Source organism: Nycticebus coucang, chromosome 18, assembly GCF_027406575.1.
Source record: "Nycticebus coucang isolate mNycCou1 chromosome 18, mNycCou1.pri, whole genome shotgun sequence".
NCBI lineage: Eukaryota > Metazoa > Chordata > Mammalia > Primates > Lorisidae > Nycticebus > Nycticebus coucang.
In genome coordinates this window covers 39,454,155-39,476,504 of record NC_069797.1, presented here as the reverse complement: position 1 = coordinate 39,476,504, position 22,350 = coordinate 39,454,155, and the positions used below count along the sequence as shown (strand labels likewise).

The window sequence follows — 22,350 nt, the reverse complement described above, 5'->3', positions numbered from 1 at the left end:
TATTCATACAGAAGCGCAGCTTACAGCATGTTTACATGGCCCATCTCAGAACTGAGATATCAGCCCTGAGAGCAAGACTGCTCAGCATCAAGGCAGTAACAAAGTAGGCACAGGGCCATCTAGATTAATATGCTCATTTGTACCAAATAGCTTAATTTGGCAGAAGAGTCCTTTAAACATCTCTAGACAAATATAAACAATGTTCTAAGCTCTAGGATTTTTAATATAAAATTAAATTTATAAAGACGAGCTTTCAAAAAATAAATTTATTATTGGCCTTCCAAACTTCATTTTCAATTGTCATACAACATTCCTCCAATAGAGGCAAGAGATTTTAGTCTTTTACTTGATGTTTTGCTTTCCAGACAGAGTAAAAATTAGAAGAAATTTTCTCTAGAGTCCTTGAGGCAAGTTACCACTAGCTATGCTAATACCTGAAGAGGGTGAGGGTACCTCTTTATTGGAGCAGCCTGTATCTCCTATCTCGTAACAATGATTCACAGAAACCTGATTTTCTTGATTCCACCCTCTAGGTTCAAAAGCCCCAGAGATCATCATGTAGCTCAGCAAAGCACACTATCAACATTCCTGCTTCTAGAAAGCAGAGATTGAAATGCTGAACACATAACCATCAATCAGGAAGCCAAGGTAAGCATAGAAAGGGTAACCAGCAGAGAACACAAGCTGAGGGAATCGAAGTGCTACTGTGTGGAAGTGACATCTGTGAAAGACAGTAAGACCTGCAGAAAGAGTAATCCAAACAATAACAAGGCTGTCACCAGCTACTACCATTAACACAGATGTGGGGCAGAGGAAGGGTGAGGAAGGGGAGAGGGGGAGCAGCTGACCACTGTCAAAGCAGGAAAGAGACATGCCTGGCATTCAGTAATATTAGATCAGAAAGGAGCACCATCCGAGCTTTTATCCATGTCCCATAAGTCATTGCTACCTGGCCCTGAGCTTAATCATATCAATTAACTTCCTGATTTCCAAATCTCTAGGATGAAGTAAAAACTGATACTTCAAAAGAAATTAATGATATGGAAGCTTACAGGTCCTACTAAGCCTACTGAGTCTTTGTTTTTTTATAGAAAAACTTGATGATGCCAAAATAAAGAAAAGGACACATGCAGCTGCTTGGTTTGCTGTCCGCTCCTCCTCCAGCCTACGCACCCAAGCCCAAACTCTGAAACAGCTCTTTTCTCCAAGGAGCTCAGCCTTTGGAAAGAAAGTCTGGGTACTATCCATGCAGGTAAGAAGTAATCAGGATACGAGGTGGCGGGGTGGGAAGAATAGCAGCAAGTCAGAGTCCCATTGGCTTCTGCCTGTCCTGACTGGCAAAAGCAAAAGGCAAAACCTCAAACCAGTTCTCTGACAGGGCCCAACGCCTCTGCAGCACCCCCCGTGTAATTACACACTTGAGTGACTGGACTCCTGAAGAAAATTGAAGGCCTGAGCTCCGAACAGCTGCCATTTTCTCTCTCCATCACACCAGCGTGATTACTTGAGAAATGAACAGCCCCGGCTCAAAGCTACTCCAGAATTCTCAGAGGAAATATGGCTCCGTGTTCCAATAATGAGATTCTTAAGGCAAGCGTTACTTACAATCACTCCGCAAAAGGAGCGAGCCGAGCCCCTATATCTTACAAATTAGAATTTAAGAAACCTAGCGACAGTCTTGGACGATCATTACTCTTCTGCTGCTCCAAGGATTCCAGGCTTTGGTCTATTTTTAGCGCAGAAAACTGTTAAGTTCTTAAAAAGGTAATCATAATAAGATGAAAAACTCACCATAATTAGCTTCCTGTACAGCCAAATTCTGCCCCATTTTAGGTTCAAACTGACGGATTCTTATATTCCCCTCATCACTACCCTTTTATGTCAGGAAGTCTTGGCTTTATCCAACAAGCCTTTCATTAAAATTTTAAAAAATCTGAATAGTCTGAGATTTCGTCCCTCTCTTGACTGAAAAAAAAAATTAGCAAGTTGCCATACATTATATCATTTCTTTGCTTAAACCTGTCACTTGGGGAAGTAGAAATATTACATAATGCTGATTTTTTTTTTCACTCGGAAATACATCTTCCGGTTTCCTCGCCATCCAGCCATTCTAGGGTAATGAACTCTTCCTGTAATTACCTATTTTAAAAAGTGGCTATTCTTAAAAATGTTATATCTTTTAGAGTCAGCCAGCTGGTAGAAAACTGAATGAGTGGCACTGTTGTTAACCAGAGATATGAGGGTAGTTTCCCTTCATTCTGAAGTATGAAATAAAAAAAATGGCTGTGAATATTTATAGTTTTTTTTTTTCCCCTCTGAGAAGACATAGTTCTTAAGGTACCAAGAATGCCAATTCCACAGAGAGACAAGAAGGAAAACTCTAAGAGTAAAAAGGTACTAAACTCCCCACCAACGATGAGCATGCAGCAGCAAGGCGATTGCTCAGGACCCTGGGGTGAAGGACACTAAGAATAATCCTATTGTTCTGATGCCTAGAATTAACTCAACCAGAAGGATTTGGAAGGAAGGACTTGTGAATCATCTTTAAAAATCCTTAAGTCCACAAAAATTCTACATACGGGTCAAATGTACGTTAGTCCTATTCACCTTGACCAGTCTCATCCCTCATACCTACTTTCTACTAATTCTTATATTACCAGGTCATTGGGACAAAATCATGTATCTTTTATCAATATAATAACCTGAGCTTAGATTTTCATATACATAAAATTAAAAGGGACTAAAGAAGGTACAGAATAAGTTTTAATTCCTTTGGTGGAGGAGGGGTAGTGCTGGATTTCTAAGTTTTTTTTTTTTTTTTTTACTTGAGAGCAGAGGGAACTATGGAACAAACAGGAGTTAAAACAAAAGTGTTCATAGCTAGATAAGATTAAACTTTAAAGCTACTATCATGCTGCTAACAGGAACTGTGAAGCATAGGGGATTTCTAAATAGAATTAAAGGATTGGAGTTCCCATGCATAGGACTGTATATGTACTAGACAGTTCAGTTCTTTCCTAACTATAGCAGGTTTGTTCAGATCAAGGACAAAGGTAGATGTAAGAAGCTATTAATTCATAAGCCAAACCTCACTCACCCCATAATTATAAAAATCAGTAGCTTTTTCTCTGACCATGGCCATCAGAAGGAAAAATACTTTTTGCATATTATCAACCATCCATACTGGTTCTAGAAAATGATACTCACAATAAGCATTGTGACCAGAAGATTCTTCTTGGTAACTTGAGCATGAGAGAAGATATAGTTCAGTACAGTGTTCATGTCACTTTTGTTCTCTTCCCGAAGGGCAAATACACATTTGTCATAGTGACCTGTAAGCAGCAAAAGGAACCAATCCTTATCCATCTATGAATGTTCACATTTACATGCTGGTTGTTTGTCTTTTAATGTCTATGATTCACCTGATGAGCAGTAAGAAGAAATACCTTTTTATTCTTTTCTTTTTTCTTTTTGTGAGACAGAGTCTTGCTCTGTTGCTTAGGCTCCAATGCTATGGCCTCAGGCTAGCTCAGAGCAACCTCAAACCCTGGGCTCAAGCAATCCTCCTGCCTCAGTTTCCTGGGTAGCTGGGACTATTTCTTAGAATTTTTAATAGAGACAGGGTCTTGCTTTGCTCAGGCTGGTCTCAAACTCCTGACCGCAAGCAATCCTCTCTCCTTGGCCTCCCAGAGTGCTAAAATTATAGGCATGAGCCATTGCACCTGGCCCAAGAAGAAATACCTTAAGAATACTCTTGGATAAATTTGTGCAACACTGCCAGTGTGATTTAATAAAAGAATACTGCCCTAGAGTCAGGCAATTTAAATATAAGACCTAGGGTCTCAAGGCCTACCTCTATTACCAATTTACTGTGTGTTCCTGGGCAAATCATTTTACCTCTCTAGGGCTCGATTTCACTACATTAAAAAAAAAAAGAAAAGAAATCTGGGGCTCAGCACCTGTAGCTCAGGGAGTAGGATGCCAACCACATACACTGAGGCTGGCAGGTTCGAGCCCAGCCCTGGCCTATTAAACAACAACTGCAACAAAAAATAGCCGGGCATTGTGGCGGGCGCCTATAGACCCAGCTACTCGAGCAGCTGAGGCAAGAGAATTACCTAAGCCATGGCACTCTACCGAGGGTGACAAAGTGAGACTCTATCTCTAAAAAAATAAAATAAAATAAAAATGGGAGTTGGGGAGGGAGTGTGTCTTAAATACTGAGAGGCTAGGAATAACTCCAACTTCACTCCTATTCTAAATTTTCTCATTTAGTTTCCCGGAATGATTTCCTTAGAAAAGAGGGTACTGCAGCTTTAAAAAAAAAAAAAATGGCAATGCCATTAAACTTAATGATTTTTAAGGTCTAACCTAGAGCTTGAAATTCTGGTTCCATGTTTGATTCACAAAAAATATTTTACTCTAATGGGTAGGTACAGTTTTAGCTGAAAAAAATAAAACCACACCTAACTTATCAATATTCATAAGAACTGTGGCTACTACCTCTGGAATCAACATTTTCCCCTAAGTCTGAAACAGCTACGCAATGCCTAGAAATTCCAAATCCAAACCAAGTTACAGATCAAAGAGAATCCTGCATTAAGTCAAAAGGTCCACAGGGAGACTAAACTGAAACATATTTTCACTGGCCTTCCACAAAGGCACCAGGGGCAGGTTAGTACTGAGTAGGAAACCTATGTTTTACAAAAGAAGCATAAGGCTCAGGTATACTGTAGTGATATCTACCATGAGATATAAATAATATTCAGTTCTTTAGAAAATAGCTTACCTCAGAATTAAATTTTCAAGTAAAGAGGAATTAGTGTTTGAATATTCTCAAGGGTAGAATTTTATGAAATCATGCAAACAGTCAAGAATTATCACCTCACTCAGGTTGCATGTTAAGTTACAAACCAGAACAGTGGCATTCAAACTGCATTATCATGGTTTCCTAGAACACTGAATACATCCAAACAGAGCCAATTCTGCTTTTATCTATTTTAAATATTAGAGAATGACACAAGCATTGTTTTCAAAATGAAACTAAAATATATTTGAAAGACAGTGGACTACTACTATATCTAGAGAGTTGCCAATTTCTTTTTTTTGCAGTTTTTGGCTGGGGCTAGGTTTGAACCTGCCACCTCCAGCATATGGGGCCAGTGCCCTACTCCTTTGAGCCACAGGCACTGCCCAAGAGTTGCCAATTTCTTAACAGACCCTTTTCAACCAAAACAGAAGCTGTTTAAAAATTGGTTATCCCATATAAATTCATATTTTTCCCTACCAAGACTTAGTTTCAAAATGACAACAGAAATAAACTTTGGCAGTAGGAATTATTCAAAGCAGGGGAAATAAAAAGAATACATTTACCTGGGGGGAGGGGAGACACTAAGAAACCAATGACACCAAGTGTTCCCTTTTTTAAGACTTTTAATTGTAAAATAGATATAGATATAGAAGAATATATATGCTAACAGTTTAAATAAGCAGCCATGTCTTATTTTAAAGCTACTAAATTTTAATAGAACATTTTTAGTAACTTTGAAGACCCCATGTGCTCCTCCTCAGAAACAGCTACTAAACTGAATTTTATGTTAATTATTCTCTTGCTTTTCTTTACCTTTACAACCAATGTATGCATAGTTTAATTTTTCCAGTTTTTGAACTGAATAAAAATGGAATCACAGCAGCATTTTCCCCAACATTATGTTTTTAAGATTCATCCTTCTGTTCACGTTTGTACCCTGATTCATCCATTTTCACTGCTGTACGTAGTATAGTAATTCCTTGTAGGAACACATTATAATTCAATGATCTACTTGTATGTGTTTAGATTGTTTCCTGTCTTTTTTGCAATTATGAACAGCCCTATATGTATATGTTTCCTAATAAACATGTAAGAGTTATCTAGAGTATATTATTTAGGAAATTACTAGGTTGAAGAATACAAATAAGTTCAACTTAATTAGGTACTGACAAACTGTTCTCCAAAGTGGTTTATCAATCTGCAATTCTACTTACAGAAGCAGTAAAGATGATGTGACTTCTAAATTTTTGCAAATCTCATTTTACCTTTGGTTCACATTTCTCTAAATTACTAATGGGATTGATTATCTTTTTAAAATTCATGGATTATTCATGTTCCTCTTCTGGAAGTATCTTTAGCCCATTTTCCTATTAGGATTTTTTTTTTACTGATAGATAGGAATTCTCTAGATACAAATCCTTTGTTAGGTGTGTATTTTCTAAGTATCTTCTCCCACTTTGTGGCTTGTATTTCCATGGTGCATTCTGATGAACAGAAGTTCTTATATGAGGGTGAATTAATTAACTTTTTCCTTTCTAGTTTGCACTTGCTTTGTCTTGTACAACAAAATCTTCCCTTGCCTGAGGTCATAAAAGTATTCTCCTAAAAATTTTAATAGTTTTGCCTCTTCAGTACATATGTTAATCTTTAAGGTATAAGTAGGGTACCAATTTCTTTCTTCCTTCTTTTTTTTTTGAGATATGCTCTTGCTCTGTTACCAAGGGTGGAGTTCAATGCCACAATCATTGCAGCCTTGAACTCCAGGGCGCAAGCAATCCTCCTACCTCAACCTCCCAAGTAGCTAAAACTACAGGCATGCACACTAATGCCTGACTAATTTTTTTATTTTTGTAAAGATGAGAACTTGCTATGTTGCCCTAGGCTGGTTTTGAAGTCCTGGTGTCAAGTGATCCTCCAACTTTGTCATCCCAAAGCACTGGGATTACAGGAATGAGCCACCTAATCCAATTTCCTTTCCTTTTTTTTTTCTTTGTTTTTTGGTTTTACAAATGAATCATTCATTGTACTAGTTATCAGTTATAGAAAAAATTCTATCCCTTCCGCATGATCTATAATGCCTGCTCTTTCATAAAGTAAGTTTTCATATATGTATGAGTAAATCTATTTCTAGGCTATTAAGTTCCATTGGTCTATGAATCTATCCCTACCCCCATATCAAAATTTCTTAATTAAAACGGCTTAATATTAAGTCTTGATATCTGGGTAAATCTTTTCACCTTGTTTTCCTTTAGAAGTATTATCTTCTAAAGTATTCTTTAGAAGAGGTTATTGTCACACTTCTATGTATATATTAGAATGACCTTGACAAATTCTACAAGAATACCCTAATAGAATTTTTATTAGAATAGCATTGAATTGGCTTGGGGCCTGTAGCACAGTGGTTACAGCACCAGCCACATACACCAAGTCTGGTGGGTTCAAACCCGGCCCCTAAACAACAATGACAACTGCAACAACAACAACAAAATAGCTAGGCATTGTGGCAGGCGCTGTAGTCCCAGCTACTTGGGAGGCTGAGGCTAGAGAATTGCTTAAGCCCGAGAGTTTGAGGTTGCTGTGAGCTGTGACTCCACGGTACTCTACCCAGGGTGACATAGTGAGACTCTGTCTCAAAAAAAAAGAATATCAATGAATCTGCGAATGAATTTAGGGATAATCAACATCTTTGTAATAGCATATATTATAATTTAAGACCTTGATATTTATTTAGAACTTCTTTACTGATTACAATTTTCTCTAAAAGGGGCTTACACATTTTTTGTTAGATTTACTCCTTACTTTTTTCATCATTTTTATTGACATTTTAAATGGCATATTTTTCTTTTTTGTGAGATAAAGTCTCATTCTGTCACCCTGGGTAGAGTGTTGGGGTGTCACAGCTCACAGCTACCTCAAACTTTTGAGCTTGAGCAATCCTCTTGCCTCAGCCTCTGAGTAGTTGGATCTACAGGCATGGGCCACCATGCCCAACAAGTTTTTCTATTTTTAGTAGAGATGGGTTCTCATTCTTCCTCAGGCTGGTCTCAAACTCCTAAGCTCAGGCAATCCACCCACCTTGGCCTCCCAGAGTGCTAGGAATACAAGTGCGAGCCACCATGCCTGGCCTAAATGGCATATTTTTCTAAATAACTTTTCTAAACAATTGCTCCATGAAAGAAATGTGATTGAATTTTTTATGTTGACTTTTGCATCTGCAACCATGTTCAACTTTAAATAATATAATAATAAATCTGTGGATTCACTGAACCTTTCTAAGTAGACATCAATCATATCATGCCTAATAGTGGGAGATTTATTTCCTCACTTCTGCTGATCTTATAGCTTTTAATTCTTTTTCTTATCTTACTACGCTGGCTAGAACATCCAGTATGATGCTGAATAGAGGTAGTGATAGCAGTTGTCCTTGTCTCATTCCTAATCTTAAAGAGAATGCTTTGGACATTTTATCATTATGCAAGATATAGCCTACACATTTTTTATGGGTCCTCTTTACAAGAGTTGCATTTTACTCCTACTGAATGAATGTTAAACTCTGTAAAATGCTCTCCCCTGACCCCGTTATTTTGTGATGACAACCGTGTCTTTTCCTCCTCTAATCTACATGATAAATGACATTAATTGACCTTCCCAACATTAACAAACCTTAGTGGGATAAAGCCAACTTGGTTATGATGCATTATTATTATTGCTGAATTATTTTAATCATTGCTTGGGGATGTTTGCTCATCTTTTAAAGGATACAAAAGGGAGAACAGATAAAAGAAAATTTTAGGTAATGTGCTTCAAATTCTGTGGTATTTCACTGCCATCTTGTGGCAGGAAGCAATATCACCATTACATAGCTTACAATCTTAGCTAAGCTATTTCACACATAGAGACTATATACGTTATTTAGTGAAACTCTTCAGAGAAAGCCAGGGATAAATTCCACCTAAATGATACACCAAAAAGTACTGGAAAATCTGAGCCATTACTAGATGGGTTCAATCCATGGATTAGCTGCTGAGAAGCAAGCTCTTCAGCAACTGGTTTCTCAATTTCAGCTAGGTCATGACTCAACCAACTCTCGCTATATGAGGTCAAGATGTCGACAGGAGTGCTAATCTCTACTAGAAAAATTATCTCTGACATATCCCAGAAATGCACTGGATTCACAGTTACTTCAAGCAATGTTCTGTTGTTCTTCGGCACTAGTGAACACATGGAAGTGGAGTTTTTCAAGGAGGGAGTTTGTTAATGGGAAGCACTGGTGACAGCAAAAGCAGGCTTAGCTCTCACACAGTCCTAAAAAGATATTTTGGCCTGTTCAACAGAATGAGAAACTTCCATAGAGAGTCCTCAGGAAGAGGCTTACCATTCTGGAATTGTGTCTCCACTCGCAGGTACTGCCGGAGCAGATCCATCACCACAGCCTTCATGTGGCCTCGGATGCCACTTCGATACCTAAGCAAACAGAAAAAGTCTCCACTGAAGAACCTGACAGGCCAACACCATTAAATAATAAACCCATATGCCAAATTTACTTATAAGACAAGAATTGCTTTCCCTCAGAAGAATAAAAGGCAGACTTAACCAGATTAATTTAAAATCCAAGTAAACTCCAAGTCAAAGCTGGGTGCAGTGGTTCACACCTGCAATCCTCACACTCCAGGAGGCCAAGGTGGGAGGATCACTTGAGCTCAGGAGTTAGAGACCAGCCTGAGCAAGAGTAAGATCCTGTCTCTACTAAAAACAGAAAAACTAGGCAAGGCACGATGGCTCATGCCTATAATCCTAGCACTCTGGGAGGCTGAGGTGGATGGACTGCCTGAGCTCACAGGTTCAAGACCAGCCTGAGCAAGGACAAGACCCTGTTTCTAACAAAATAGCCAGACATTGTGGGGGGTGCCTGTATTCCCAGCTACTTGGAAGGCTGAAACAAGAGGATCCCTTGAGCCCAAGAATTTGAAGTTGCTATGAGCTATGACGCCACAGTACTCTACCAAGGGTGACATAGGGAGACTCTATCTCAAAAAAAAATTAGAGGCTCAGTGGTTAGGGAGAGGCTACATGCACTGGGGCTGGTGGGTTCGAACCCAGCCTAGGCCTGCTAAACAACTATGACAACAACAATAACAAAAAATAGCCAGACATTGTGGCAGGTACCTATAGTCCCAGCACTTGGGAGACTGAGGCAAGAGAATCATTTAAGCCCAAGAGTTTGAGGTTGCTATGATCTGTGACATGACGGCACTCTACTAAGGGTGACAGACACAGTTTAAGACTCTGTCTCAAAAAAAAAAAAAACAAGGAAAAGAAAAAGAAAAATTAGCTGGGCATGGGGGCGCATGCCTATAGTCTCAGCTACTCGGGAGGCTGAGGCAGGAAGATCACATGAGGCCAGAAGTGAGGTATGATGATGTACTCTAGGAGGGTGATAAAGTAAGACTTTGTCTCAAAAAAAAAAAAAGAATTCCAAATCTAAAAGAAATCTCACTATAGATAAGACTCCTTTTTATAAAGGAAAAAAGAAGACACAAAAAAGTCTTTGTTAAAGGATAGACAATTATAGCTAGCTAGGAGGGGAAAAAGTTCTAGTATTCTATACCACTGTAAGATGATTATAATAAAAAAAAAACATATACTTTCAAATGGCTAGGAAGACACTGAATGTTCTAATACAATGATAAATGTTTGAAATGGATCTGCTAATTACCCTGATATGATCACTATACATCAAATGCATCAAAACATTACTATTAATATATCTCATCAACACGTACAACTACTTGTCATCAACATGTACAACTACTTGTCTATTAAAAAAAAAAATAAATAAATAAATAGCCCAGTGCAGCAGCGCATGCCTATAATCCAATATCTTAGGAGGCCATGGTGAGAAGATCACTTGAGGCCAGGAGTTCAAGACCACCCTGAGCAACACAGCAAGATCACATCTCCATAAAAAATCAAAAAATTAGCCAGGTGTGGTAGTGTGAGCTTGTAGTCAAAGCTACTTGGGGGGGTAAAGTAGGAGGATCACCTGAGCCCAGGAATTTGAGGTTGCAATGAGCTATGATCATGTCACTGAATTCTAACAGGAAACCCTGCTTCAAAAAGAAAAAACAGTGGGTGCTGGGTGCAGTGGCTCATACCTATAACTTTAGCACTCTGGGAGGCTGAGGCCAGTGTATTGCTTAAGCTCAGGAGTTCTAAACCAGCCTGGGCAAGAGAGTGTCTCTACTAAAATAGAAAAACTAGCTGGACATTTGTGGTGGGTGCCTGCAGTCCCAGCTATTCGGGAGACTTAGGCAATAGGATCACTTGACCCCAAGAGTTGGAGGTTGCTGTGAGCTCTGATGCCACAGTGCTCTGCCCAAGGCAACAGAGGGAGACTCTGTCTCAAAAAACAAACAAACAAATAAAAAAACCCAAAACCAAAAACTGCATAGCCCTATGTATCAACACTCCAATTCAGTTCATACTGCTGAACAGAAATTATTACCATGCTCTAGAATGACTAAGGAATATCTGAAAACTTTATAAGTATCTTAAAGTTGAAAACGCCCTGTGAACATCCCTTTAGTCTACTACATGGCTTCATAAGCTAAGAAGAATAGATGTTATACTGGATCTTGTGCCAGAAGAAAAATTAGGAGTTTCATCAAAATGGCAAGTTAAAAGAAAACGCTAAAATTTCTGTTACTTAATAAGTGACAGCAAGATGTAGAACATTAAGAAGTCATCAGAAATACTGAATATGAGCATTAGCTTGTAATTCTAAGATATTTAGAAGACAAAAGGTACTTTCTTTTTTTTTTTTTTTTGTAGAGACAGAGTCTCACTTTATGGCCCTCTGTAGAGTGCCGTGGCCTCATACAGTTCACAGCAACCTCCAACTCCTGGGCTTAAGCGATTCTCCTGCCTCAGCCTCCCGAGCAGCTGGGACTACAGGCGCCCGCCACAACGCCCGGCTATTTTTTGGTTGCAGTTTGGCCGGGGCTGGGTTTGAACCCGCCACCCTCGGTATATGGGGCCGGCGCCTTACTGACTGAGCCACAGGCGCCGCCCCAAAAGGTACTTTCTAAGATATAAAGTGCTCCTGATTTCTTAAAGTCAAACCTGAAATGAACCTCTTCACCATGAAAAAGAAAGGAAGGTGTGAGGATGGAATCTGGAGGTACATATAAATTACCTCTGCACCAGCTGGACAATGCTCTGAGTGTTCATAAAGAAGACTTCCCGTTCAGATTTCCGGTTCAGTGTAGCTGCATGGCTATCTAGGATGTTGGCAATCTAAGGCATAAGAAAGAGGAACAAAATGAAGCCTCCCAAAAAAGAGAGCCAAAATATTATCCTCTATAGATAGCATCACTACTAGGAATATTCTTAGTTGTGACAATTCTTTCGTACATTGGCAGCATCTGGAAGTTAGTGGGCATAGTTTATTTTGAGTCTTGGGCTAAATAAGCAAGTAAATTTTACCTCTTTTTACTCTTTCCCAGATGGATTAATGACATCACAAAAACTCTCATTGTACCAGAGCTTGTAACAGGCAAGATGTGGTGCTTAAGGTCAAGAGCCAAACATTACTCCCCACTTGCTTAGCTATACTCCCTACACGAAAATCTGCTTTATAAGCAAAGGGCAATGATGCTGCTGAGATAGTAGGGAAGTCTCTGATAAACAACTACCAATGTCCCTCCATTTTAAATTCATGAATATATCTCTAATTAGGGAATAGCCCCAAGAATAAAGCTATATGGAGTACATGACAAAAGCGTGCTTTTCTCATAACCATAAATACTTTCCATTTCATACATAGTATTTTCACTATTGGGCTTGTATACTGAGGCAGTTTTGTGAAAAGCACAGTGCTTAAAATTAGAGGATCCAAACAGGAAGAAATTCTACAACACGAACTCTGGCATTAGTACCCAGTGGAAAACAACAGCATCATTGTATAAATACCTGCTGGCTGGGAAACTGACACAAAACTGATGTGATGTTGCTGGCATACTGAGCCATTTCCTTCTTGATAGACTTTTCCACGTTAGGAGGGATGCGGCCAGAGACACTGGTCATGATATCTTGCAACTCTAGGAGTGGAAGGGAGGGATCTCTGAGCGTCTTCATCAACCGCTCAACCCAGTCTTTCACCTAAGAAGGAAGAAATGATAAAATAGGATCTAAAATTAACACAGTCCCCCAAATAAAATGATACACAGTCATCTCTCAGTATACACAGGGGATTGGGTCCAGAACCCCTGCCTATATCAAAATTTGCATACTCAAGTCCCACAGCCAGTCCTATGAAACCTGTTTATATGAAAAGTTGGCCCTCCATGTATGTTGAGTTTCTTTTTTTTTCCCTTTTTTTCAGACAGAGTCTCACTATGTCGCCCTCAGTAGAGTGCCATGGCATCACAGCTCATAGCAATCTCTAACTCTTGGGCTTAAGCAATTCTCTTGCCTTAGCCTCCTGAGTAGCTGGGACTACAGGGACCTGCCACAACGCCCGGTTATTTTTTGTTGCAGTTGCCACTGCTGTTTCAGCTGGCAGGGCCAGGTTCAAACCCGCCACCCTCAGTATGGGGCTGGCACCCTACCACTGAGGCACAGGCGCTGCCTCAATGTTCAGTTTCATATCCCACAAATTCTGTATTTTGAATCTGAGTTTGGTTGAAAAAATACACATAAAAATGAATCCATGCAATTCAAAACTATGCAATTCATGGGTCAACTATATCGGATACATTATCATATAGTACTTACTTTAAAATAGCAATGTTTAGCATCTAACATTGCCTATTTTCTGGTTTAAAAAGGAATAATCCCAATTAAATGTGAAATCCATGACAAAGATAAGAAACAAGGATACAAAGACTTCAAATCCCACAACTCAAAGTTACAGTTCCTGAGCCAAACAGCTTTCTTTCCCTCCCTCTATAAAATCATTATAAGACTTTAAACTATTTTGGAGAATAGGTACCCCATTTGTATATCCCTCCCCAAATAAGTGACTCATACCTTGCTGCTAAAGAAAGGATCTGGAAGGCAGTATCCATTCATTATGTTGACCAGATTATCCAGGACATAGTGGAACACTCGATGGAGCTTCTCACCTCTGAGTGCTGTGCTCTGGATCCGTGGCAGACTACCTGTATGAAGCTCAGCCTGCCAACCCCAACAAGAGATCAAGTCATCCACTACCTTCTTTTTAGGGTACAAACTACTACAACTTAAGAATCATCATCCAAAATCAAAACATCCTTTCACCATACCAAGCTACCAGAAGGGAAGTCAATGGGGGAAGCATCAGGAGGAAATTATAGAATCTTAGTATTGTAGTATTTCTTGCAAACTCTAGTTCCACAGTATTATAGGCACAAATATAAGGTATAAGAGGATAAAAATGTTAAGAAGAAAAACATCAAACCGAATACTGAAATCACATGCCCCTCCAAATACCATGCTCTTCCGCTCTTGGAGACCAATATTCAGAGTACCTTCCTACTTACCTGCTGAACCTTGCTGGGGTTGTCCAACTGCATTTTGGCTATTACACAGCCAGGGTCAAGAGCTGCTCCAGGCCGCTTGACATAATGGATACAGCCAGACTCTACGGCTGTTAAGGTCATCACCATCTTCATCACCTTTAGTGAAAAATGTAAGAGTCTGACCTCTCTATATACAGGTAAGTGTTTAAAAGAGGTCAGTTTTCACATAAGTGAAAGCAACTAAGTTGGACTACACCTGAGTCAAACCAGAAACAAGTAGGAATTTATCAGAACCTTCTAGGGACTACCAAGGCAAGCAACTAGAAAAACTAAGCCCTCGATGTAGGAATTAATAACATTACTGAAATTTCCTATTTTTAAAATTCATTTAGCTGGAGTTTGTAATTTTACTTGGTTTTTACTTAGAAGTAAGTAATACTAGTGGATTCAGGCTGTCACTCTCAGTCTGTCTACCTAAGATATCTATCTGGGCAAAAACCTAAGGGTTATTATTTTTTCACTCCTCCTTCTCCTGTATCTACCAAATTACCATCCCCAGACAAGTACAACTTCTAAACCTTTCCCCCAAATCTTCCTCTCTTGCCGTCTCTTTGGTTTAGGCCCTCATCATTTCTGCCTGGAGTACTTTAAAAACCTAAGAGATTTCCCCACCTGGTAGACATCTCCAGCAAGGTCACTAAAAGCAATCATTCTAGAGCTCAAATTTCATCATACCACTTTTCCACTTAAAATCCTTCATTGATTCCCTAATGCCTTCAGGACAGTTTAAACTTACACTAGTATAGTTTATAAGATCCTTCAAGACATCATGTTCGAGACCTTACATTTAAGACCTCACATAACTTCTTTAGCATCTTTGGTTGCTACTCCCCATCACATTTTAGACTATTCTTAAGCAACGCCAAAATATATTATAAATACACCAGTTTCTTGTTTCTTAGATTCTGTACATGCTACTCCTTCAACTTCAAATACTCTCTCTGCCCTTTTATACCTGCTCAATTACTAGCTATTAATACTAAAATAAAAGGTCCCTTCTCTCAGACTATCTTCCCTTTCTATGCACCCTACCTTGCTTTGGGTTAGGTAGCCCTCTTGCACTCTGTGGTCAGCTTTCTTAGAATCCATCATATTTTACCACCTATCATAATTTCTCTTTGTAGCCAGCAGTTAGCACATCTAATATTCAATAACTGTTTTGCCTAGTATCTATTTTGAGAGCTAGAAATTCCTCATCTGTCAAAGAAAAACTGCAAGGTTTTTATTTGTTTTTAGAATCTTAAGGTTCACAATACCAGTTAAACTAACTTTCTTTCTTTTCTATTTCCCTTCTGCTACTTTTCTTTTTTTTTTCATTTATTTAAATGTTTTTATTTAAAAAAAAATTAAAGACCTTCATGATACAACTTCTTCCCAGCACAGTTATGTTTTAGTTATACCAATTACAATATAGTTACAACCAATAAATCAAGGGGGTGGGGTAGGAACTTCTGATTTCAAACTTAAAAAAGAAAGAGGGGGTCGCACTTCAAAGTTAAAAAATACTTTTAAAAACTTTTCAGACTAAATGCCAACACAGCTGTTTCATATTGGCCATTCCGTTTCCTGTCATCTAAGCAATGCACACATAGGTAGCGCTGAGAAATAAAGTGTCCCAATACAAGGTATACAGATGAGGTAATTTACAACAACACAGAAGTTGTTACTCTGTAAACCCTTGCCCCCCACCCCCCACCCAATTGGGTCTTTTGTTCTCTCTCCATGCTTCTGCAGCGACTCTTTAAGTAGCATTTTAAAAACTATTTATTTTAACCCTTCTGCTACTTTTCATTCCTAGTCCATCCCAGTCAGTCCTTTTCCTACCCCCCAGCCAATGACACAACGGCACATTCTCCACACTGACCTCAATCTCAGCATAGCACTGACCAGCAAACACATGACCTCCATCTTCCACAATGTACTGGATTAACTTGCCAGCAGAAGGTGAGCGCATCACTGATGGGTCATTTTCCTTCTCAAACACACAGGTTTTATTGCCAATCGTGATGCGATACCTAGGAGACAAGTATATAAACCAATAAAGCATCTCAGGATATAAAGGAAGATGGTTGAAATCTCAATCTTAGAAGAAAGAAAACCCTAAAACCTTTACTCTGAACACACATGCACATAAAGGACAGTCATTGCATCTTTGTTTACAATGTCAAATAAAAATATCTTCAGTAAGGTTCACATTAAATAAATCAGGATACTACATGGCTATTAAAAAGAATAGGCACGTCTATTAAAAAAAACACACATGAAGATGATGGTGATGTACTTAGTAGCCAACATTTCTTGAACCCTAAGTTGCAGGCAATGTTCTAAGCAATTTAACACATTGACTGCCATATTAGAAAAGAAATATTTTCTTTGGGGACACAATGGTTTATTATGCAGCTCCCAAGGTAGAGACTTGTGAGTTATATATGCTTCACAAGGCCCTAGGCTCAAACCTAGTGTGAGTTAAATAAAACTTAACAGCAATTAATGTGTTCATTCATTTAATTCTCACAATACTGTAACTGGTGTTAAACAGTCTATCACATATGTTAAAGGAAAAAATAAGGTGCAATGGTTAAAGAATACTTTTATTTGTGAATCTATTTAAAGGAAAAACAGTATGTGCATATACACACATATATGCATACAAAAATACAAGAAACTGTTAACGGTGGTTGCTTATAAAGAGAGTAACTTATTTTTCATTGTCCACATACACTGGAGTGTAGGTAGACATGTTTTTAACACTCTTGATGTTTTGTTAAATGTATATACTATTTTTTAATTAAAAATAAGTACTAAAAAGTCCTGGAAAAATCCTAAGAGCTAGTGACTAATAAGAGAAAAGCCACCTTGGCCACTTACCTGTCCACTTCCTCCTTCATGTATGTAGTGTAACTACTGCCGTCATAGGACAAAAGCAGTCCTCCATCACTCAGGCGATGTACGTCTACTTCTACACACGAGCCATTCATGATCACCACATAGGAGTTGGGGGACTGTCGAGTAACCTGTAAGGGAATGAGAACCAGAAAAGGCAAGTTAGTGTATCCCTTCCTGGCAGAGCCCAAGACAAAATTTCAGTGCTGCAAAAACATAAGTAAGAAAGATCTATCAGAAGGAAGCTAATTTATGCCACTGGTGCTGTTTGCACCAGCATTAGGAATGGCTTGGTCTTCATGTAAGCAAACACGGTTACCTTAGTTGTTTCTCTCTGCTCTAGTTCTCTCTCTCTCCTTTACCTCTGGGCTATTTAGGTGAAGTTAAGGAACAACTAAAGAGATTTTCATAGAATCGTCAAATACTGCTTCAGGCGATTAACATAAATAATGACTATAATTTTACTAACACCTCCATCCCTGCATTAAACCAGACATTTCCCCGCCTCTTGACCTAAAAAAGAGAGCTAACAGAGACAAAAAGTGAGGTGCAGGCTTCAGTGGGGTTCAGCATACCTTAAGAACATATTTGACTCCCTCATAGATAAGTTCAACATCTACTGTATTTAGAAGCGTATGAGCAGGAAGGACTTGACCCCTGAAAGAACAACAATGTAAGAGACACTTCTAGAACATTCTAATAGTTTATAAAGGAATCTAAAAGATTATTGGCTATGGCATTTTCTGGAATATCAAAAGACTAGAAACAACCTGTATGACCATCCATCTATAAGGGTCTGATCACATAACTGTAAAAGAACATATACTAGAATTTTTTTTTATAGTGAACTACACATAATATAAAATGCATCAAGGCCAGGCACGGTGGCTTATACCTGTAATCCTAGCACTCAGAGAGGCCGAGATGGGTGGATCACCTGAGCTCACAAGTTTGAGCCCAGCCTGAGCCATAGTGAGACCTCATCTTTAAAAATAGCCAAGCGTTGGGGCGGTGCCTGTAGTCCCAGCTACTCAGAAGGCAGAGGCAAGAGGATCACTTGAGCACAAGAGTTTGAGGTTGGTATGAGCTATGACACCACAGCATTCTACCAGGGGGCAACAAAGTGAGACTCTGTCTCAAAAAGAATAAAAAATTAAATAAAAATAAAATAAAATAAAATAAGTCATCTTAACCATTATTTATTTATTTTTATTTATTTATTTTTTTTAGAGACAGAGCCTCACCCTTGGTAAAGTGCCGTGGCATCATAGCTCACAGCAACCTCCAGCTCTTGGGCTTAGGTGATTCTCAGCCTCCTGAGTAGCTGGGAATACAGGCACCCGCCACAATGCCCGGCTATTTTTTTGTTGCAGTTTGGCTGGGGCCAGTTTTGACCCACCACCCTAGGTATATGGAGCCGGCGCCCTACTCACTGAGCCACAGGAGCCGCCCCATCTTACACATTATTAAATGTACAGTTATACAGTGGTGAGTATATTCACAAATATTGTGCAACCAATTTCTTGAACTTTTTCATCAAGCAAAACTGAAACTCTATATCCATTAAACACAACTCCTATTTCCCCTCCCCCTAGTCCCTGACAACCATCATACCACTTCCCGTTTCGATAAATCTGACTATTCTTGATACCTCACATAAACAAAATATTATAGCATTTGTCTCCCTGTGACTAGTTTACCTCACTAAGGCTAATACTTAAGATTCATCCATGTTTTAGCCCGTTGTCAGAATTTCCTTCCTTTATAAGGCTGAATAGTATTCTATTGTATGAATATACCACCTTTTATTTATCCATTCAGCCATCAATGAACATTTGGGTTGCTTCCACCTTTTAGCTACTATAAATAATGCTGCTATGAACATGGGTGCATGAGTGTCCCTGCTTTTAATTCGTTCAGAATTCCCAGAAGTGGTACTACCAGATCATATGTTAATCCTATTTCTAATTTTTTGAGGATTTAAAATAGTGTTTTTCCAGAGTAGCTCACCACTTTACATTCCCACCAATGGGCACAGTACACAAACTTCTCTACATCCTGGCCAACACTTGTTATTTTCCCGGTTTTGACAGCAGGCATTCCAAAGGGTATGAGGTGATACTTTACTGTAGTTTTTATTTTTTAAGAGATGGTGGTCTTGCTATTTTGCCCAGGTTTGTTTGTTTATTTAATTTGGGGGGGTTGGGGGGGACAGAGTCTCACCCTATTGCCCTAGGTAGTGCCATGACATCAGCCTAGTTCTTAGCAACCTCAAACTCCTAGGCTCAAGAGAGCTTCCTGTCTCAGCCTCCTGAGTCGTTGGGAGTACAGGCACCCACAACAATGCCCAGCTAATCTTTCTATTTTTAGTAAAGTCAGGGTCTCACTCTTGCTCAGGCTGGTCTCAAAATCTTGAGTTCAAGCAATCCTCCCACCTCAGCCTCCCAGAGTGCTAGGATTACAGACATGAGCCACCACATCCAGCCTATCTTTTGAATTTTAAACCATGTGAATGTGCTACTTGTTCTTAAAAATAAATCAAGGTAAAACTTGAAAAAAATAATAAAAAATTCAGTGTAATCAACTCTCACTTATTCCTAGTTAACTGGGACTTAATTTGAAGGCCTTTCTAAAAAGGGCAGTAGGCTGGGTGGAAGGGAAAAGAAGGACATTACTAAGGACAGAAACATCAAGAAAGATGTTTGATAATAAGAGAAAAAGGGAGTGATAAAGCAAGTATGGCAAGCTGTTAGTAACTGGTGAATCTGGGCAAAGAATATATATATAATATATATCTAAGAATATATATTATATATAAATATCTATATAAATTATATTGTATATTATATATATAAATTATGTGTACTATTCACTCAACTCTTAAAAGTCTGAAATTATATCAAAATAAAATTTTTATTTATTTATTTTAAGACAGAGTTTCAAGCTGTCACCCTAAGTAGAGTGTCGTGGCATCACAGCTGACAGAAACCTCAAACTCTTGGGCTTAAGTGATTCTCTTGCCTCAGCCTCCAAAGTAGCTGGGACTATAGGAGCCCACCACAACACCCAGCTATGTTGTTGTTGTTGTCATTATTGTTTGGCAGGCCCAGGCTGGATTCGAACCCACCAGCTCCGGTGTATGTGGCTGGCACCCAAGCTGCTGAGCTACAGGTACCAAGCCTCAAAATAAATGTTAAAGATAAATTAAAAACAAGAGCATTAAATAAAGGAGGGCAAGGGGCTTACAGAAAAGATTGCATGTGACTTTATCTGTAGATAAACAGAGAAATCATTTAACTAGGTTAATAGCTTATATGTTGAGGAACAGAACCTTATAATAAGACTATACTAGTAATAAGAGGCCAATGTATATAAAGAGTTGAAAGGAACACTGAGGGATTTAGATTTGGTTTTAGTACATGAAAATAACAGAGTGAAAGATATTTATCTTAGTACATGAAAATAACAGAGTGAAAGATATTTATCATAGGACTTGAATAACTTTGAAATCTCAGTTCAATTTTTAAAATTTTGTTTCTTTTCTTCCTTTCAAACACTTCAAAAGGAAGCCAACATAAGTCTAACACCATAGTTGGAAAAAAAATGCCTGTGATTAAAGTGCTTTAAAGTGATTAGCCCCTGGGACCATTCCTCTGGGGACTCAAAGAAATAGGTTAGTTTCCAGAATCAGTGTTAGAAATTAGTTTAGCCCCGTACATGTCTGACCCTTTACTTGAAGACTCGATTATTAATTCCTGAAAGGTGATATAGGTAATACATGAAATACTTAGGGTCCAATGCTAGGGAGAAATACCAGATTCTTATCACCAGGGTTTGGGGAGAGTTGATGCTTGTATAAGACAGAATATTTATTTACTGTAAATGAATTCCATTTTTAAAAAAGCAATTTGTTCTAACTGTGGTACAAGCTAATTTCTAGAATCTGTAATTATAGTCCCAAGATAACTTGCCATAAACTTCTATATCCCTTCTCTCCTTTACCACAGTCAATGAATGACAAGTTTCACTTATAAGGTGACAGGAATGGACAGAAGAATAAATATATCTCTGAGCTTCAGTCCTATATTTGGAACCACATTGGTTTTTTTGTGTAGTCTACAAGAAACAAAGCCTACCTTTCTAAGGAGTGAAGAAAGTTAGAGATGCTATTCCGCAGACTAACATCTGCCACATGGAGAGCCCCACATACAACTCCCAACATAGTGTCGGGTCGCTCTGCCTAAAAAAAAAGGAAAAAGGGGGCAGATCAAAGCATGGTCACTTGGCACCATAGCATCAAACAAAATCAGACTCAAATTTGTTGTGAACAAACGAATAGATGCCAACAAAAATCTCTATTGTCAAGCCTAATTTTTGAGATAAAAATGAACACATTTACTTTGAGAATTTGAATAAATGTACCATTTGAATAGATAAAAAAACAACTTTATAGCTCAATGCCCATAGCTCAGGGGTTAGGGAGCTGGCCACATGCACTGGGATTGGTGAGTTCGAACCCAGCCAAGCCTGCTAATCAAAGAACAAACAGGTTTGGTGCCTGCAGCTCAGTGGCTAGAGCACCGGCCACATACACCAGATCTGGCGGGTTCAAACCCGGCTCAGGGCTTGACAAAGAACAATGACAACTATAACCAAACAATAGCCAGGCATTGTGGTGGGCGCCTGTAGTCTCAGGTACTCGGGAGGCTGAGGCAAGAGAATCACCTAAGCCCAGAAGTTGGAGTTTGCTGTGAGCTGTGTGACGCCATGGCACTCTACCGAGGGCAATAAAGTGAGACTCTGTCTCTACAAAAAAATTTTAAAAACAAACAAAAAAATAGATGGGCATTGTGGCGGGCACCTGTAGTCCCAGTTTCTAGGGAGGCTGAGGCAAGAAATCACTTGAGCCAGGGGCGGCCCAGGGGCGGCGCCTGTGGCTCAGTTGGTAGGGCTCCGGCCCCATATACCGAGGGTGACGGGTTCAAGCCCGGCCCCGGCCAAACTGCAACCAAAAAATAGCCGGGCGTTGTGGCGGGCGCCTGTAGTCCCAGCTACTCGGGAGGCTGAGGCAAGAGAATCACTTAAGCCCAGGAGTTG

General features: G+C 39.1%; 1 protein-coding gene across 9 annotated transcripts in view; it reads right to left on the bottom strand.

Annotated features, from left to right (window-relative positions):
• ACACA (acetyl-CoA carboxylase alpha) overlaps nt 1-22,350 on the bottom strand; it is a 338,844-nt gene that overhangs the window by 151,955 nt on the left and 164,539 nt on the right. For all 9 annotated transcript variants that reach the window (XM_053570250.1, XM_053570252.1, XM_053570251.1 and 6 more), the window contains 10 exons: nt 21,390-21,493; nt 17,829-17,910; nt 17,239-17,384; nt 16,235-16,385; nt 14,332-14,466; nt 13,841-13,987; nt 12,782-12,970; nt 12,006-12,106; nt 9,186-9,274; nt 3,208-3,332 (listed from right to left, as the gene is read on the bottom strand). In XM_053570250.1, the coding sequence (XP_053426225.1) occupies nt 3,208-3,332; nt 9,186-9,274; nt 12,006-12,106; nt 12,782-12,970; nt 13,841-13,987; nt 14,332-14,466; nt 16,235-16,385; nt 17,239-17,384; nt 17,829-17,910; nt 21,390-21,493 (1,269 nt within the window). The remainder of the gene's footprint in view (nt 1-3,207; nt 3,333-9,185; nt 9,275-12,005; nt 12,107-12,781; nt 12,971-13,840; nt 13,988-14,331; nt 14,467-16,234; nt 16,386-17,238; nt 17,385-17,828; nt 17,911-21,389; nt 21,494-22,350) is intronic.